The sequence below is a fragment of the Geospiza fortis genome, unplaced genomic scaffold, assembly GCF_000277835.1.
Source record: "Geospiza fortis unplaced genomic scaffold, GeoFor_1.0 scaffold75, whole genome shotgun sequence".
NCBI classification, from domain to species: domain Eukaryota; kingdom Metazoa; phylum Chordata; class Aves; order Passeriformes; family Thraupidae; genus Geospiza; species Geospiza fortis.
In genome coordinates this window covers 1,296,566-1,312,266 of record NW_005054360.1, presented here as the reverse complement: position 1 = coordinate 1,312,266, position 15,701 = coordinate 1,296,566, and the positions used below count along the sequence as shown (strand labels likewise).

The 15,701-nt window shown below is 41.2% G+C and overlaps 1 protein-coding gene across 7 annotated transcripts in view; it reads left to right on the top strand.

The window, feature by feature from the left end:
- The window catches only part of ABI1 (abl interactor 1), a 76,238-nt gene that overhangs the window by 59,218 nt on the left and 1,319 nt on the right, over window positions 1–15,701 (top strand). For 2 of the 7 annotated variants that reach the window (XM_005423870.3, XM_031059374.1), the window contains exons 6-11: window positions 2,100–2,240; window positions 4,259–4,359; window positions 5,276–5,350; window positions 6,938–7,114; window positions 9,933–10,019; window positions 14,159–14,344. In XM_005423870.3, coding sequence (XP_005423927.1) covers window positions 2,100–2,240; window positions 4,259–4,359; window positions 5,276–5,350; window positions 6,938–7,114; window positions 9,933–10,019; window positions 14,159–14,344 — 767 coding nt within the window. The remainder of the gene's footprint in view (window positions 1–2,099; window positions 2,241–4,258; window positions 4,360–5,275; window positions 5,351–6,937; window positions 7,115–9,932; window positions 10,020–14,158; window positions 14,345–15,701) is intronic. The other 5 variants (XM_005423871.3, XM_005423872.3, XM_005423874.3 and 2 more) reach the window with 3 other exon arrangements.

Genomic DNA, 15,701 nt, shown 5'->3' with positions numbered 1-15,701 from the left:
CCAATTGTGTCTCTTATCCCAGCTGAGAGAGTTGTTTATCAGTTCTGGGAACCTGGGTAGCACTTTCATGTCCTCTTGGATGCTTGCTAGTGAAACAGAAGCGTTGATGTACTGGTGAGCTGCCTCTCTCAATACTCCCCCCTGAACAAGCCAGAGCTGTTTGGTTGCCTTGGCTGATGCCTGATAAGGATTAATCAGCTGAATGTCATTTCCAGATGAGCTTGACAAGCGACAGCAGTTGGCTGAGGGGGAGGAATAATGTGGGTTTGTAAGAGAGATTTCTATCTGCCCTTCTTGTTCAGGAAGTACAGTTCTTGTCTTGAGCAGCCGTGTTCTGCCAAGGCATGAAATATCACAGGCATGACTTACCCTAATTTATGCAGAAAAAAATCGCTGGAAACCGCAAGGATGCTACTCTGCTCCCTTTGATCCAGAAAACGGAGATAAGTATATAAAACCAGAATGAGCAACATTGGTCTTAAAGTAGGTGCTGCCTGTTGTGCAGCTTGTCCCTCCAGGGCAGGACTATCTAAAGGGAGTCCTGCATGGAAATCAGCAGAGTGAAAAGCAGAAGGGGATGAAGTAAGCAGGAGTCTCTTCACAGGACCAGAGAGAGATTGTGGAAATCATTGGGTGCTCTGGTTTGAACTACCATGGAAGAATAAGCGAATTGCTGGAACTGGATGTGGTGGGAGTAGTTGGAAGTCATTCCTTGAGGGTTCTGGAGCAAAGCAAGGTTCTGGGCTCCCTGTAGCTCTCCCTGGTGGCAAGGGCTCCCAGCATCACCCTGAAACATTGGAGGACAGTGAGGTGGGGAATTCTGAGCAGTCTTCTATCTGTAACAGTTCTTTGTCTTCCATCTATAACAATTTATTATTAAAATCTCTTAAAGAAAAAAGTGGAAATACTGTAACTGTTTCCAGATACTGTGGTGTTTGTAAATTAGCTTGTCTATATGAAGAAGTCTAGATGATTTTAATTTGCAGGGTGTCACCACCTATAGATCTGCCAAAAGAGATCAGTTGTCGAAAAAAGAAGAAATTTTGTATTCTGGTTGTAAGTAGTAGAGATCTAAGGACTACCAAATAAAAATGATAAGCAGAGAATACTGTTACTGTGCTTCCAACTGAAATAACCTTGAAAAGTAAGTTTAGTACTGTTGCTTTTCACAGTGTAGAGAGAAAGTCAGTAAGTTTCTTAAAATACCAGGAAGCTGTATAACTTAGCAACTCTGTTATAACCAGTAATTTAACAAATTATTAAATGCCAACAGTTCGGTCTTTTTGTTTTTGCTTAGCTCTGGTGCATTGCCAAATTCTGTATTTTGCAATGGACCTGTCAGTTACTGCTGAGAACTGAAGAGCTCTGCGATTCAGTGCAATAAATGCGCTGTTCTTATGGCAGTAATGGGTCTGGTAAATACATCTCAAAAGATCTGTGTTATATTTCTGACTTGATGCAGCCTGCTCAGTTGGAGTTCTCTGGGCTTCTCTTTCTTGGGCCACAAAATGGAGACAGTGAAGGTTATCTATGAGGCACTTTCAGATCTGCTTATGTGAGGTGAGGTGCTTGATTACTGTGTGAAGCAGTGCTCCTAGGAGAAGCACTGGTGATTGCAAATGTCACTTGTTCTGTGAATCTTGATTCAGCCTTGCTGATGTCTTAATGAGATGAATACGTTTAGCCAAGAATACTTTTGGAAAGGATTCTGATGGGAAGGGAAGGGGGGGAGGGAAGAAGAGATTGGTACAACGGAAATTTGTCACGTGCTGACGGTTTACCCAGAGTGTTGTGAGATGTAGCTATTGTGTGTTAGGTTGCTCAAATAATGTATTTCAGGTGGTTAGTTTAGTTAGGCTTTTTGACCAGTCTGTGTGCTGTAGGCCAACTTGTATGGATCTATGTAAGAGTACTTTGGGCTGTTGAGTGTGACCTGTCTACCCTGCCCGTTGGAATTTTAATATGTCGCAGTGTGGGTCACTGCCATGATCTTTCACAAAAAATTTAGAAAACAAATGGATTTACAACTTCACTTATTTATCCTTCTAATCTACTGTTTCTTTATCTTTCTGTCTTCAAATCTTTTTTGTCTTGACCAGACGAAATACTCCTTACAAAACCCTGGAGCCAGTCAAACCGCCAACAGTCCCGAATGATTACATGACCAGCCCTGCCAGGCTGGGCAGTCAGCACAGTCCAGGCAGGACAGCTTCCTTGAACCAGAGACCACGAACACACAGGTAGGCTGTTTGCCACAGTAACTCTCTTCTGCCTGGCCAGCCAATGCTTACTAAAGTCACAGAAAAGCCTTGAAGCTTTATGCCTCTTGGCTTTTTGTTGGAAGGCAAAAAGGTGAGTTATTCTACCACTGCATCAGCAGAGCTTTACCGCATAGCTGACTTCCCTAACATGAAGTGCCTTCATATTCAATATTCTGAGTGTAGCTTTTTAAAACTTGTTATTTTCTTCTTGAATTGCAAGGCTAAACGTTTCTCTGTGTCTCTTGAGTGAGTTCATTTTTTTTCAATTTGATTTTTATCACAGGCTTCAAACTGCAGGGGAAAAAACAGATTAAAGAATTCAATGTATTTAAAAGGTTAGCTTGTATTTTAGAGAGCTTCTTTCTTAATATTTTTCTTATTTTAAAAACTCCCAGTAGGTAGCTAAACATGGTAGGTCACTAACAGGGACTGACATGAGAGAGTATTTTAGATACAGTTGGTGATATGAAATACTGTCAGACTTAAATAACTTCTAAATGTCGCTGCATGAGGATCTCGTTAGTCTGTTTAGCTGGCTACTGTGAATGCTCCTCACTCCCATCTCACAAGATCTTCTTTTATGTAGGCTGCAGTTAGAAATTCAGCTGCAACCATGGTGACAGGATCAAGGTCTTCAGCAGACAGAACACTAATTTTGAAGGAATTATCTTGGCTTCCATTTCAGATCACCGATTTTCTTTTTTGTAATGTTATTTTCTAAAGAGATATATTTGAATGGTTTGCACTTGACTCTTGACTGATTTATAGCTATCCAGGAGTGGTAAATAAACTAGAACTTCACTGAGTACTCTTAATTAATATGGATGAACTAAAATGAATTTTTGCTTCAAGACATCTTATGTGCTTAGTTTCCTTTACATTATCCATTTAACGCATATAAATTCAAAAGTTAAACTAAGGAGTGCTCTTAGATACAAATAAGGATAGATTCTGCCTGAATTTTGATTCTTTTTCATTTCCTTCTAAGAAAATAAATGTTACAGCCTCTGAAGGCATGTCTAGAAATGTTATCTAATAGTTTACTATGTAGTTTACTGTGTTTTGCATTGCTGGCCTCTGATTTGCATATCATATAACATTAGTTAGACAAATTTTGAGCTGGCTGTACTGTTAGCTTTCAGACCATCTTAGAAACAAACTTATACATAAAAGGTGTGTGTATGGGTAGTGGGGACTATTAGATACATAGAAAATTAAGCACACCATGCCCCACACTCCACCCCAGGTGGTTTATCATATCCATTCTCAGTTGAAAACTTAGCAATCTAAAGTTCTGCTCTGAGTAGAGGAAATGTTCCTTCAGCTGACAGCATAATTAATCCTAAATAATTATTTAGAGTTTAGCCATGAAGTCGTCCAGCCTCAGCATACTACTTTCAATTATTACAAGGCCCCTGCAATTGTTACTCCATTGCCTAGAACTTGCATGGTTGATTACCTTTTAATTTCTTGAAGCATTTAATTGCACATTTTACTAATAGTGATGTTTATCAGCTTAGCTAATTCCATTTATTAGGAATGTAATGCATCCAGACTTGATTATCTGTATGCAATTGTAGGTAAAGACAGAGACATTTAATAGGGAGTTTTTCAACAGTCTGTAATTGAGCTAGGCTAGAAGAGCTCACACAAGAAGTGTGGCTGTTGACATGCTTTTGTAGGAGATGCTCATACTTGTGTTTTTCTTGTGCAGTGGTGTTGTCACCTTATTGTAAATCTTCCATACCTTCTGGATGATTTCTCATGGGCAGTTCCTCACAGCACTGACTCCTTCTTTGCAGCACAGCCAGCAAACTCCATCTTTCTCCTCACCCAGCTAACCCACTCTTTTGTAGCACTTGTCTTCTTATTGGACACAACTGTGGCCTATTTAAGGGCAGGCCTGTTCCTAATATTTGGTGATTAGTGCGGCTTCAACTCCTCAGGTGTGAGATTACCTTCTGTACTATTTTCTTACATTCTATCCTTCCACACAGTGGCAGCAGTGGAGGAAGTGGCAGCCGGGAGAACAGTGGCAGCAGCAGTATTGGCATTCCCATTGCCGTGCCTACCCCGTCACCGCCGACCATCGGGCCAGGTATGTGGGACCCCTCCCTGCTGGCTGCAGGCTGCCAGCTGCTTCCTGTGACTAAACATGATGGGGTACAAACTGTCCTGAAGTACAGTCCTACTCAGGAAATCACTTATGAGTGCTGAGTGATGTCTAAAAGTTTTAATTCTTTACCAAGAGTAGTTGCAGGACACTCAGTTACTGAATAATGGATAGTTAAAATACCTTTGCTGGTCCATGTTTTTACAAGGCAATCAAGAGTGTGGAAGAGGAGTAAGAAACAAATGTATCCTTTTAAAGCTTATTTGTAATTTTAAATGTGTATACAATTTGGCATTTCTGGATGCCCTGAGAGCAGCAGCAACTATGTACATGTTTAATGGGAAATACTGGCTTCTGAAATACTCTGCTAACTTTGCCATCTTTGAGGAAAGAACCATGAGCGATCTCTCAGTGTTGGAGGCACACTCCCTTGAGTTTAACAATAATGAATGGTGAGATTGAGTAGGGTCCTTCTTTACTATTATTATCTTAGTAACAAACCAGCCCAGTCACTTACTTTGTGTTTTGCAAGCCCATAAGACATAAGAAAATAGTGGAGTTTTGGTATAATTTTGCTATTGCAGAGATTTCTCTTTTTCTTGCATGACAAGTCTTCACTTCCTTATATACATAAGTGGACTTTACTTTTCCAGGACCTTTTCTGGTCCTGCAGTGGTATAAATAGGCATGAAATCTTACTATCATCTGGCATCCCATAAAAGTAAATGAGAATAAAGATTGGCATGTACAGAGCCCTGGATAGGATCAGGGTCTGAATTAGTATTAGTTAATAGAAGTTGAATTTTTATATTTGTTTGGGAAGCCTATCGAGTGCCTGTACTTTCTTTTTTTTTAACTTTTAATAATATGGCCTAATTAGGAATATAAACTATTTTATTAGCTCACATTTCTGTTCCTCCTGGAGCCCCGCCAGCACCACCACTGCCTCCACCTCTCCCGATGGGCAGTCTGATAGGTGAGACTTGACAATGCTGAAGTGATTGCAGACATGCTGCATAATCAATAATCACCTCTTCCTAATGAACTCAGTGAGGGTGTTTTTTCTTCTGTAGTGGGACCTACGTGATTTTATTACAGAAATCAGTTCTGGGATTTTTTTGGTTTTTTTTCCAACAAATCTAATCTCCACTAATTTTCCATGGTTAAAGCCTCTGAAGCTAAATGCACTAGGTATGGAAAAAAGGCTGCTAGTTGCTTGAAATCTGCTCCCAATTAAGCTAAGATCCAATTAATTTGATCTATAAGATGTCAGAATCTGCTTGAATATTGCTATTAGGCTGTGTAACTCCTGCAGCAGAAACTAAGTGCCAGCAGTTGCACTCTAGAAATGGTAGTTTATGTGTAGGGTGATGTGTGTGTTCTATTCTGTGGGCACAAAGTGACTGGAAAGCACAAGTGTCTGTCACAGTAGCTTGGCTTTGATTCCATAATGCTGCAGGCAGGTGTCAAACTGGAAGACTTGAGGATATGAACTAGCAGTTCTTGAGAAATTGCTTCAAGCACTACATGTAGCAGTTAGGGTGGGATCTAAAAGTAGTACTTTTCAAAATAGACAGGAAAAAATACCCCACCCTTTCCTGTCACAGGCTGATGACAAGGATAATTGATTGAGTTATGAAACTAGCTTTGGAGGCTTTGACCCACGTAACCCTTTGCACTCTCCCTTACTGAAGTGTTAAGTGAAAATGACTTTGGATAGCATCACAGGACTGCAAACTTCTGTCTGCTTGCTGTTTGTGTCTTATATAATTATATGATGTATGTATATAAAAGCACAAAACACTTTATTGCAAACTAGTTTTTGCATTTAAGAATTGTGTCAATTCATGCAACTACAATATGTGAGATTCATTAGTTTGCAAGGTGTGATTTTCTTTCTGTCAGAGGTTAATCTGAAAGAACTTAAACTGTTTTGTTAACCTTGAAGTGTGTGCAGCCAGTAGGTGGAAGGTAAATATGGGTGTTTATCATGAAGAACGAATGACATCCTTGTCAGCTGGAATTGGTGATTCTGATTTGTTAGTACAAATTCCATCAATATAAAAGCACAACCAGCAAATATGATTGATAAATGTGCCAAATGTCTGAAGCTCATGACATTTGTTTCACTGTTTTGTTAGTGTTGTTTTATATTAGATTGGAGGCACGTTCAGCTTTGCAATCGAAATAATCTGTTTTGAGTAGAATGTGGATTTTTTTTCTGTGTGCTTTTTAATAAAGGGTATTATTGCATGTAGTATAATTGAGATACACTTAAGAGTTGGATTCACTTCTCCAGTCCAATCCAGTCTCTCAAAGTACTCTCAGCATTTCTCAATGCCCTTTATATGAGTGTTGGTTTATGTTCTGTGTGTTTTTTCTCATTATTGATTGTAATGGGGATGTTTGTTTTTTCTGTTAATTGCCTGTTACTGATCTAAATTATTGGAGAACTGTAATCAAGTATTTTCCACGTTCTGGACTTTTTCTGTTTTCTGCATTCTATCCCAAGTAATGCTCTGCTTAAGTCTTTTCCTTGGTTCCTCTGGCTAATGCTTTTCAGCTGCTCCTGGTTCAGCTCCTGGTTCCCAGTATGGCACAATGACCAGGCAAATCTCACGACACAACTCTACCACTTCTTCAGCATCTTCTGGTGGATACAGACGGAATCCTTCTGTGACTGCCCCATTCTCTGCTCAACCTCATGTTAATGGCGGGCCTCTTTATTCTCAAAATTCAAGTAAGCTGCTGAGCTCTGAAATCACAAACTGTTTTGAGCAAAATGATTGTAAAAGCATGCATGGCATTTTAATCCATTTATGAAAAGCATCAATGAGATTACTACTTTCTTTCCTGAAATAGAAGGAAAAACAAACAAGAAAAACCGTATTGAAATTGCACAGTGATTGCACTATGTGCAATGATACTGTTTTCCCCCCTGACTTGTTTGCTGTTATTCATGACAAGAAATTATTAGGATTGCCTGTCTAATTATAGGCACAATATACGTGGCATTTCAGGTGTGCTTGGAGAACATAAACTAAACCCAGGGTTAGTTTTTTTGTTGGAGACCTGGTGTGGCTGTAGTACACCCCCCACTATTTGGATAGTGGCAAAAAAATACTGTCTGAACACAATGTTCATGGTCCTGTCACACAGTTCCTCGCTGTCTCTGTGTCTTTCTTAAATGCTTTCCTGATTCCAAGTTTCTCCTTTGTTCTTATCTTTAAGCTTGACTTGTAAAGAGCTCAGTCTCTCTCTTTTAGCAGACAACTTCTCTGTGCTTTCACACTAGTAGGAGCATCTGCAGGAGGTGAGGGAGGGGATGGATGCCATGGGCAGGTTTTAGTCAGCAGCCTCCTGCCTTAGGGTTCACTGCAGAAAGATCTGCAAAATAAGGATCTTTGGCTGCTGGTAGGAAGCTCTATCAGGAAACTTCTTCCTTGCCATTTCCATAATTTTTGATCAAGTACGCATCGAGGAGTGGTAGTTGTATAATGTTTTTTTTCTTGGTAGTGTTCAGAATGCCAAGTCTTTAAACTTCAGAGGAATATTTCTTATGAAAAGAAATGTTGATGTTTGGGTTCAAGATCTCTTTAGACCAGTGTTTGCTGTTGTGTACTTACTCTTAAGAAAAGAATGCTTTTAAAATACTTGAGACACCGAAGTGAAGAGTTTTCTGTGTAGTTTAGAAGTATTACATTTGTCAGAAAGTATTTTTATATGCAGACACAGTATCTATCTTTTCTTTTTTTCCAAACCTGATTTTCCTCCTACTCTTGCTCACCCATACTGGCATTTCATTTTCCTCCACATTCTCATTCCTCCAAATTAATTCACCATAACAACAGAAACTCCCTCCTGCCTGAACGGTTGAGTTCCATTAAATAAACAGGATTTTACTTCTGGGAATAGTTCAGTTGTCTTAAATGCTGTGCACACCACTTTTTCTGAATGTTTACATTTGTCCAAAGCAATTTTTTGCTCAAATGCAGGTGCTGTTTCTTAATCTAGCCTCTCTGGTGTTTTCAAAATACTGATGGTCAGCATTTTTTAAACAGTATTTTGATGGGTGTGTTTTGCTACTTGAAACTGTTTTCCTCTGTTTCCGTAACTGGTGATTATTTTTTTAGTGCTACTGTCTTGACATTGAACCCAGGTCCCATGTTGCCTTAAGATTTTACTTTTCATGCTAACAAATGCTCTGGTTTTTCTTAGATGTTTACTTCAATTTTGTGAGACACTGTTTGTTCTCCTGTTTTTATCAATCATTTATCCCATACAGTTTATTTGATTATTGGTTTTGTAATGAACTAAATGCTTCATTTTAATTCATCAAACATTAATCTTAGTTAAAGCTTTATTTAAAACTGTTGCTTACTTGGAAGAACAGAACCTCTTTCAAATTTGGTTCCAACTGGATTTATTACCATGCTGAATTCCCACCTTCACAGGAATTTCTCTGCTCCAGTGCAAGAGAAATTCCACTGAGAAGGGACACTGTATAAGCAAATGAGTTGATGTTTTGTTGAGTTTCTGGGTGAAGTTTTGTTTTATGCTTTATATTCCCTGCACTGAAGGGGGAGATGTCCTGCCAGAGCTGATAGTTTGAGTGGCTTGCCCTACTGCTCCCATTCCCTACCTGTGCAGGGAGCAGTTGAACACTGGGGCTGTCAGCCCAGAGTCTCTGAGCACAGGTGAGGTCATACGTTTCATTACTCACCAGGCAGGCACATAGTTCGCAGAAGATGAGCTTGCAAGGGCTTCCTGGGGAGCTCTGCATGCTCCTGTAGCCACTCAGAGCTGTTGAAGCCTTTCCCAGCCTTTTAAGTTGCTGGGTGCCCTCTCACCGCTGAAGACTTCATAAAGCTCCACTCTGCTCTAGACCCATCTGGTTTTTTTTTCTACCAGCAAGCAACAAGGTCTCTTTTTTTGAGGAAAAAATGCAGTAAGCTAGCTGACTGCCCCTGTCCCAGCAGAGCCCAGTGGTGGGAGGTGCTCTCTGTGTGAATGTGGAGTATTGGTGCTGGAACATTGTGCATTGCAAAAGTTGTCTTTGCTCTGTGTCAGTGCTGCTTTGCTGCACTTGATGCAGTGCTCCACTTTGATTTTAGAGAGGGAGTCCAGAATCCTGCAAAACATCACCTCTACTTCTAGTAGCTCACTTTGAAAAAGAACTGCTAAATTGAGTAATGCTTATTTAGCAAGAAAACAAAAGCTCAATTTTGTGCTCCCCAGGTGAGCACACAAAATGTGTGACAGAGCAGGAACCTTCGCATGAACCCTGTGAGCTTCCAGCCACACAGCCTGCACTTCATTCAGCTGTTCCCTGGCTGAACACGGGCATGCTTTGCTTTTGATCCTCCATTGGCTAACCACGAATTCAGCCTTGTTGGAAACACAAGCTTGAAGAAGGTTCTTGTGTGTGTGTGTTCTTGTTGTTCTTTACATACTTTGTTTTGTGGTCCTCGTTACTGACGGCTGCTTTTGTTTGTTCCCTTTTTTTTTTTTCCTTTGTCCATTTGACTTTCCCAATATGGTGTGTGTGTTGCTACCAGTTTCTATTGCTCCACCCCCTCCCCCTATGCCTCAGTTGACTCCACAGATACCTCTCACAGGCTTCGTGGCCAGGGTGCAGGAAAACAGTAAGTTTGGACAAGCTGAGCTGTTAAAGGGTAGAGCCTACTCTCTTCTAGCATGCATGGCTGGCAAGTCAGACTCTATTTTGTTTCCTTTTCCAGAAGCTAATACCATCTTGCATTCTAGTGTCAATATGCTATTGGAGCTGAAGGGCACACTCTTCAATATTTTATAACACGTGCATGATTATTACTCACCCATTTAAGTCCTGAACTGCAAATTTATTACAGAAGTACAGTGTGAAATGTGGCATATGTTTGGTGTGAATATAAAATTGTATTTTAATTGAAAATACTAATTTCATGTTGAATCACCCTGCCTTTTTCAGTAGGGTTAATTGATTAGTTTTTATTAGAGAGGCTTCTGTAGGCTGTCAGAACATGTAATGTGTAACCATTGATTCCAATACTGTAGCATTTTTCAGCAAGCTGTATAGTCAATTGAAGACATGCAGTCTTAAGATCTAATGTATTACAAAGGAGCTTGTAAGGCATCTCTCCTCTCAGCAGCCTTTCATTCTCCATTTCTTTGTCTTCTCTTGTTTCCCTGCTGAGCTTCTAGCAGCATAGCTCTGCTTGTTAGGTTTGTGAGAGGTGCTCTCTAGCTGTGCTGTGTTTATACAGGTAACTCTGCTTTTACCATTACTGCTTGATTCCCTTCAGGTGAGTGTTATTGTCTCAAGTGCTAGTGCAGGTGTAAAGTCATGTTCCTGATCTGGAGATATCCTTTTCAGTTGGAGTTTGTTGCAGTTCTGTAAACAACTGATTAAATGTGATTTAGATAGAGTATAAACTCAAAAATGCTTTTAAAGTGTTTGGGAACCATTTTGAGATTTGCTGGGATCTCGGGGGCTACTACTACACAGTTGGCCATATAGCTGCAGCATCCATTTAGGGACCCCAGGTCTGAGTAGTGTTGCTGTTCTGCTTTCCATTAGAGCTTTTAAATTGTCGTGTTCTGAGCGTTCCCCATGAGATCAGAGACGTCTCTCTGGTTCTCTTTCGAAAAGAAGGTATTTTGGTGCTATGCTAGGTAAACAGTAAGAATCACGTTGATGTAGAATAGAGTGCCACAAAATTGTGTTGAAAACCTTTCCAAAATAGTAAGTGTAGAGGTAAACCTGCTGAAGATGAAGATTACAGAATATCTTCACTTGCAGATAAACTTGAGAAAATTGACACGTGCTTCTGAATTGTTCTGGGTATTGTCCTCCTGGAGACAACACAGCCCTTGGGAGAGCGGAGGTGAAGGGACAGACTGACTTGTGCGTGCAACAGCAGAATGCAAGCTGACTTGTGGATGAGATTGCAGCAAAACAGCTGAAGCTTAAAATCTGGTCATAGGAATTGTTCTTTATTTTATTTCTTTTAATAGTCCCTTGGGTTGGAAAGTTCTATAATGAGTATGGCTTGGAGCTGCTGCCTCGTTCCGGAGGCAGGGTGCGTGTGGCAGCCTGTGCATACGCTCAGCAGAACTGGCTGTAGAGGCTGCTCTTGGGTTTTGGCATTGTGTGCTGGACTCTCATCAGTCTTGTTTTCTCAGGAAGTCTCTGGTGTTAGGGAGACATGGGTAGACTTGTCTTTTCCTTATCATAGAGATCTGCAGGTTTGGAAAGCAGACTGCTTGTGGGCTTCTTTCAGAGGACAAGGACATAGAGGACTTAGAGACTATGCAATGCCTCTTCTTTTTTTCCTGTGTTCAAACTGTGAGCATCTCCTCCAGAGAGGTTTTCCAGTGTGTCTGGTGCTCAGGGACAGCTGATTTAAAGTTGCTGTACTGTCACACCCAGTCCTTTCACAAGGAATCTGCTGGTCCCCATTTCAAGAGCAAGGATGGGAATGCATACAGGAGAAGATCTCAGTTTGGAGCTATAAAAATACTTGTCCTTTTACCCTTTCTCATTTAGAGTGGCTTTTTGCATGCGTTATTTCCCTCCCTTAGGAGAAGTGATGCTGTCCTAGAATCTGGCTCAGTTTAGAACCAGAAGTCTAGGTTAAGGTCCAGGAGGTGAGAGGATACTTCAGTGGGGTGGCACTTGTCTAATTTTCTATTCCATTCGCTCCCTTTCTTTAAATGCCAAGTTGAATTGTTTTAAATGTTTCTCATAAAGCTTGCAGTTCCTGCACTGCATCTCAGTTAGAGTATGTCTTGGTCCTTTCACACTTGCATTTCCTGCTCTCTTTCCTTTTCAAATATGCAGCTTCATTGTTGAATAAATGTAACTTTTTTTTTTGCATTTAAAATTTTTAAAAAAATTTTCTAAGGTAAGGATTTCTCAGGATCTCAAACAATTGTTGTTTCAACTCTGTTTTTTTTTCCCTGGCTGCAGACAGAAACTAAGGGGAGAAATACATTTGTGGAAGATGTGCTAAACTGCAGCACAAAACCAGTCCATTCATAAACGGTGTTGTCATGTGTCTGTGGTGGATTAATGAAGCCTGTCTGTGAGTGCTATTCAGTAACGGGCAGGACGCAGCATTCACTTCGCCAAAGACTTTGTTAGTCTGTCTCCAAGTGACACAAATGGGCTTCTGTGTGGGAGAGGAATCACAAATAAATACAGTGGCAGCCAGTCTTACTGATGCAGAGAGCTGTGGGGTGTTCAGCTCAGCTGGTCAAGTTGAAGAGGAGCTAGGCTTGCAGGTGAAGAATTGGCCCTTCAAGGGAAGGGAGTGGGCTGGATGCCTGGGCTGAGGCAGTCCCTGCCCCAGCAGTTCCTGCCCCTTTTGCCCCTGGCAGCAGGTGCCAGACCTGTCCCAGTGCAGCCAGTCTGACCCAGAGGACATGGGAGCTGTGCCCAAGTCCCTCATCAGGGATGTGAGGCTGAAGAGCAAAGGTTAAGTCACCACTAGAGTAGTGACCAGCCAAAAGTAAAAAGTGTTTAAGCAAACAAAAACCCTATTTCTAATCTCCAGTGCCATTGTAACTATCAGTAGTTAAAGCTTCATTCAGTGTAGTGTTGGTCTTTCTCTGTTGCTTGGCTTTCTTTTCAGAATTTGTGTGCTGGAGCTGCACATTCTGAGGCCTGATGCCTTGTTCCATCAAACCCTGCCTAGAGCAGTAGTTTTTAGCCTATGTTTTCAGTGTGCAGAATCCCAGTTCTCTTGAAAATGAATCTCTGTTGCTATGTAACCAAATTGATGTCAGTAACAGTAGCTTCCTTTCAGTAACTTGTGGCTTCATAGTGCTTACACCAGGGCCATGTGTAGTGGACCACATCTCCCTAGGAATAGGATAAGTGATTTGATGTCCTGCATCTGAGTATGCCATCTCTCTATTTTGCTGCCAGCTGCTGTCAACGTTACTGGAAACTAATCATTAAATCATTTAATGAACTGATTTAAAAAGTGATTTGTACCATAATGCCTTTCTCTTTTTCCCTTTCCCAAAGAAACTTGTAACTGTGCTGATTGGAGAATCTCAGGGCAGGGATTTGACATTTTGGATTATACATTTAATTCCTTGAGCACTTTTTCCTCTAAGAGCAGCAGCTGCCTGTTGTTGTTTTTCATTTATTAATTGACTCCTGAACGTCACACACAAACTAGTCTGCAAGATAAGGATCTGTACAAAGCTTTTCTTCTGCAGGATTACTTGGCTTCCTCTTACCTGGGTGAATCTTAAAAAAGGGAAGAGACTAGTATTTATGATCCACACCAGATCTTTTTGTTCCCTAACACTAGCTCTGAGAGAGAAGGAATCCAAGGAAGCAGTGTTCAGAAGTAAATTGAAGTGACTGTTACAGGCAAAGGATTTGTTAAAAAGCAGTCAAGCTGCTGGCCCAGTCAGAGGCTGTTGCTGCCTGGCTCAGAGGGTGCCACTCGAGTCCTCCATAGCTACCGCTGCAGCGCATGGACATTGGAGCAGGAAGCTTTCCTCTCTGCTGATGTTCAGCTTATGCCCCGCAGCATGTGCTTTGACTCTAGTAGCATTTACACATAGATTGGACCACTAATAACGAATAGAGTTGTGTGTTGTAGTTGTTAATACAAAGCCTCTGTTTCTAATCAGTGCATGGTATTATAGTGCATGCTGTGTGTGTTGTCCCCCCAGCTCTTTTATTTACAGTGTACAGCCTCAGGTTTGTTTGCATCTCCACACTGTCTTGATTTAAGAGAAAACAATAATCTCCAAATGTTTCTAGTTGCTGATAGCCCAACTCCTCCCCCGCCGCCGCCCCCCGATGAGATGCCGATGTTTGATGACTCTCCTCCTCCTCCACCCCCACCACCTGTGGATTATGAGGATGAGGAGGCTGCTGTTGTGCAGTACAGTGATCCCTATGCAGATGGAGATCCTGCTTGGGCACCTAAAAACTACATAGAGAAAGGTAAGAGAAGCACTGCAGCTGTGTTAGTGCAGTATCAGGGGATTGATGGTGTCTGAAGGGAATGAAGGACTTAGTGTAGGTGTGATGAAAACAGTCATTGTCCCTCCTAAGTCAGAACACAAGCCATGCTTTCCTTAGTTTGTGTTTACAACTAATGTGTTAAGACATAATCCTTCTTTGGACAAATTATAAAATACCTTCAGGCATTCTAGAATGGGTGAGAAAGCCAAGTTTCTTCACGGGAAGCAAGTGTAAATTGGATGGCTTTCATCTTGGATGAGCTGGACTGTCTGTACCTACCTCAGGATTGCTGGGCAGTCCTCTACAGACTGCTGCAAAATGGACAGAAATTCCAAGCTGTATTTATCTCATCAAACTAGATTACTAGAGTGGATTATTACACTTTGAACTATAAAATGTGTGGAGGTCTCCTTGGAGATTTATCAGTGACTCCAGATCAGCAGACTGTGAACTGTGCTTAGGTATGAAGTCACGTAGTAAACATCTCTTCCCATAAATAATGGACAAGCAGATTTCCTGCCAGTGGAGTTGTCTGTGTTGTAGCACTGACCATTTTGTCAGCAGCAGTGCTGCCAGTTTTCTCATGAGCTGGCTGGTGCTGCAGTGAGTACAAAATGGGGCCAGGTACTTATGATATTTGTGGCAGAGCTCCTGTGTTCCCTCTTCACTTGAGCTGGACTGTATGCAGGACATACCCATGGGATGAAAATAACTGATGCAGCACGGCATTGCTAGGCATTAAGACATCAGATAGCTGAGAATATATGTAGGTGTAAAATAGTGGATTCTTGGAATTCATAAAGCTGATCAACTGCATAAAATCCATATTATCTTTTGAATGGTAAGGCTGTGATGTCTGAAGTCTGTATAGTTCGCAGTGGTAGTTTTTAACTCCAGCATTGGTGGTAGCAACATTCTTTCCTTGGGGAAATCTCTGCTTTGTTAATGGCACACAGCAAGTTGGAGGTTGGTAAGAGTAAGGTAGTACCAAGCAGGTACTGAAAATAGCAGATGTTGCTTCTACACTCTTCTTCAGCAACTTTCCTACTTGCACTCAGTGCAGCTCCTTGAAAAGTAGTGCCAGAACTCCTTATGACACAAAAGCTCTGTAGGAATGCCCATTCACTTCTGTGCAATGGCTTTAGCAGTGATGTGTGCAGGGCCACACTGATGTGCCAACACGGGCCTCAGTGGAATGATTTTTGTACAATTTTTTTGTTCTGATCAGGAGATTCATACTAAGAGATCCACATGCTATTGAGGTAATCTGGTCAGTAATGGGTGCCACACAAGTCAGGCGTTCCCTAACTCAGCTTTTAAGCGTCCATAAGCCCCA